The sequence below is a fragment of the Musca domestica genome, unplaced genomic scaffold, assembly GCF_030504385.1.
Source record: "Musca domestica strain aabys unplaced genomic scaffold, Musca_domestica.polishedcontigs.V.1.1 1, whole genome shotgun sequence".
Lineage (NCBI taxonomy): Eukaryota > Metazoa > Arthropoda > Insecta > Diptera > Muscidae > Musca > Musca domestica.
Window position 1 is genome coordinate 16,523,363 of NW_026712114.1, and position 3,900 is coordinate 16,527,262.

The following is a 3,900-nucleotide window of genomic DNA, read 5'->3' on the forward strand; positions in this document are numbered from 1 at the left end:
GAGCTCTATAAGATATCTGGTACCAAGTATCATTCTTGTGGAGTGGATATTACGAAATTGAGGGAATTAAAATCCCAAATCTAAAGCTATATCTGAACCGATTTTCACCGATTGATGTGCTTGCTTCTAAAATAAGTTCGGTCGGATGTACCAAAATTCAGGTCATTTGTACTGACATTGGCCATTTAGTGCACAATTAACCCGAAATCGATTGAAGATATATATGAGAGCTATATACAAATCTGAACCGATGTTGATAAAATTTGGCAGAGGTATTTCTGGGCTGTATCTGTTATCTGGTACCAAATATCATTCTTGTGAAGTGCATATTACGCATGTGAGGGACCTAAAACCCCAAATCGGATGAAACAAAAATGTGAGCTAAAGATATATCAGCACCGATTTTTACCACATTTTATTAACTTGTTTCTAGACGGAATTCGGCCGGATGTGTCGAAATGTATGTCATTTGGATTGATATTGACCATTTCGTGCACAATTAACCCGAAATCGGTTGAAGATATATATGGGAGCGATTCTCACCAATTTTAATAGGGTTCGTCCTTGGGCCAAACAAATAAGAACTAAATGGTACTAATAGAATTGTAAGGGATAGAGGTAATATTTTGAAATTTTGATTCTTAGTTTACCGATAGGATCTGTGTTTGAGATTTGGTGGTGGTGATTTGGAAATACGTCCTATATTTGTACGAAAAGTACTGCATGGTACTAAATTTGGTATTGGGCAAATGAATAGGGTTGGAATCCTCAAATTTGATATAGAGGTCTCTATTGGTATCTGGAATTGATAAATGGAGGTGGTGGGGAAAATGCGTCCTATATATGTACTAAAGTCCTAAATGGTACTAAATTTGATATTTGGTGAATGGGTAGAGCTGCAATCCCAAAATCTTATATTGAGTTATCTGCTGGTGTATGTGGTTAAGATATGGAGATGATTTTGGAAATATGTGCTATAATTGTTCGATAAGTACAAATTGGTACCCAATTGGGTATTGGGTGAAGGGATAGAGCTGGAATTCTTAAATTTGATATGCTTTTATCTGGGATTGAGAAATGAAGGTGGTTGGGAAATACGTCCTATATTTATACGAAAAGTACAAAATGTTACTAAATTTATTATTTGGTAAAGGATAAGGCTGTAATCCTGAATTTTAGACATATGGAGGTGGTTTCGGAAATGTGAACTATAATCCTCAAATGAATTCTCAAATTTGATATAGAAGTCTCAGTTGGCATATGCAATTGAGATATGGAGGTGGTCGGGAAAATGCGTCCGGTATACATTCTAAATGGTACTAAATTTGATATTTGGTGAAGGGGCAGAGCTGGAATCCCGAAATCTGATATTGAGGTCTCTGCTGGTGTATGTGGTTAAGATATGGACGTGGCTGTGGAAATATGTGCTATAATTGTTCGATAAGTACAAAGTGGAACCAAATTGGGTCTTGGGTGAAGGGATAGAGCTGGAATTCCGACATGTGATATAGAGGAGGTATATGCTTTTATCTGGAATTGAGAAATGGAGGTGGTTTGGAAATACGCCCTATATTTGTACGAAAAGTACAAAATGTTACTAAATTTGATCTTTGGTAAAGGGTTAGGGATAGGGTTGTAATCCTGACATTTAGACATATGGAGGTGGTTTCGGAAATGTGTACTATAATTGTACGAAAAGTACTAAAAGGTACTCCTTTTTGTTTTGGGTAAAGAATCCTCAAATTTGATATAGAGGTCTCAGTTGGCATCTGCAATTTAGATATGGAGGTGGTTTAGAAGTGCGTCCTATATTTGTACGAAAATCATTAAATGGTACAAAATTGGGTATTGGGTGAAGGGATAAAGCTGAAATTCGAAATTTCATATAGATGTCACTTGGTATGTTGGTATCTGCGGTTGAGAGAAGGATCTGGTTTTGGATATGCGTACTATAATTGTACTAAATGTGGTAATGCGGAAAACTGAAGAGCTGAAATTTGATATTAAGGTCTCTTTTGGTGTGTGGGCCCATTGTGAAATAGTTTTACTTATATCCTCCTCGGAAAATTCCAAAATTAAAGATTTTGAAGACATTTTGGTGTAAATGGGCAACATTTTACTAATATTCTTTCGGAAAAAGGGAAAATCTTGAATAATATCTAAAAGACAAAAGAAGAGAATTGGACTCCTATTTCACATTTTATAAGAGTTTTAATTATTAAAAATTTTGATCCTTTGTGGGAGAGATATTTGACTGAGTGGTTTTCCAAAATTAGCGCCCTTTCTGTGCAGTAAAATATTTTTTTTTGAAATTTTCGAACTTTTGTGGGCCTACCAAAAAAGGTGGACCCACCTCCGAACTCGATATAACTTTGATAATTATATTACGTTGTTCCAAGTTTTGGATACTCCCTTCGAGAGTTATCATGAGCACCAGCCAAACACTCAGACGGATAGATGGATGGACGGACATCGCTAGATCGACCGTCCTTTCGGACCTAAAATACATTTGACTAAATTTTTTCGAAGTTAACTCATGCCGTTCGGAAGCAAGAGTGATTTTTCTAGACTGACGAACTACTTACAAACCTAAGAGACATACAAACTTCCACATAAATGAAGGTTTCGAAATATTAACACAAATTCGCATTTTAATGCACACGACACTTTATTAAATGCAACAGTAATTGAAACTTTCGGAATAACAATTATTTTACTAATGTATATATGTTGCCGTTTCCAAACCATTCTCCCTCATTTGCGAATCGATCCATTCACGAAGATGGGCAACATTGGTGTAACCACCCGGGATGCCAGCAAAACATGCAGCACCAAATGAAGTTATACCAATTTGATGATAAACTTTCCCCTCTGCTTCGATGCGACTCACTAACGGTCCACCCGAATCACCGGCACAGGTATCGTTACCATTTTGTCCCACGGCACACATCACCGAACTTTCCAACTTCGTTTGAATTTCTCGTTCACAAAGCTCCCCCTCCAAACTCGACAAAGTCACGAGTTTCATACGTTGACTTAAATCACCAAACAATGACCTCCTTCCCCATCCAGTTGCGTAGCAAATTGTACCATTTGGCGTGGCATAGTTTGCGGGAGGCAAGCACACGGTACCAATGTGATCGGCCAAGATGAACGGTTCATTGACAATCACCAAAGCTAGGTCATTGCGTCGTGCTGCCATCTCGGGATGTATGATGGCCTTTGCGATTGATCTCTCCTGATAAGGGTAGCGTTCATTGTTCGCCGCACGATCCCACACACCGGCACGTAATTTTAATTCGTTATCATTTTGCCGCAGCAAACATTGACCGGCTGTCAGCACTACTTTGGGATGTATCAGGGAGCCGGCACAAAACACCCTCGGCCCTTGGGCAATGTCAATGGTCCAGGGAAATTCTCCAAATTTACTTTCACCAAGGGGTGTAGGTATATCTGAGTTGGAAGCTGTTGGAATTCCTTGGGTATTTCGCTGACCACATTTTATCGATTTTGTTTCCTCAGCTTGAATTTTGTTTAAGTTTAACCAAAGAAAACCGATTAAAAGTAGTATTTGAACGAGGCCTCTTTGAAATTCCAACATCTCTCTGGGAAGAACGTAATGTTTACTTTCGCAATTCCAATGGTAATAAATAATTTTTGATTCTCTGCAGCATTTTTATATTCGGCACGAGCATCGTATTTTGACAAATATTGATAAGTCGCGACAATTTCAATCGAACTTGTTTTATGGGTTTAAATGCTCGTAGAACGTAAACACAATTTATTTCGGTTTCTCTTGCGTTTTACACTGACAGAAATTATTGAAAATAATTCCTAAAAAAATTGAAAAAAAAAAAAACAAGTAAGCACAAGCAAAAGTACAGTCGTGCGGGGCCGACT

The 3,900-nt window shown here is 37.8% G+C and overlaps 1 protein-coding gene across 1 annotated transcript; it reads right to left on the reverse strand.

The window, feature by feature from the left end:
* Positions 1 to 2,678: 2,678 nt before the first annotated feature.
* Positions 2,679 to 3,657, reverse strand: LOC101893653 (phenoloxidase-activating factor 2-like). The gene has a single exon (XM_005186082.4). It carries the CDS (start codon positions 3,599 to 3,601, stop codon positions 2,717 to 2,719), a length of 885 nt encoding a protein of 294 aa, XP_005186139.2. The 5' UTR covers positions 3,602 to 3,657; the 3' UTR covers positions 2,679 to 2,716.
* Between the last annotated feature and the right edge of the window lie 243 nt (positions 3,658 to 3,900).

What these genes read in the sequence shown, in the direction of transcription:
- LOC101893653 (XM_005186082.4), bottom strand. Translation starts at nt 3,601, where the DNA reads ATGTTGGAATTTCAAAGAGGCCTCGTTCAAATACTACTTTTAATCGGT.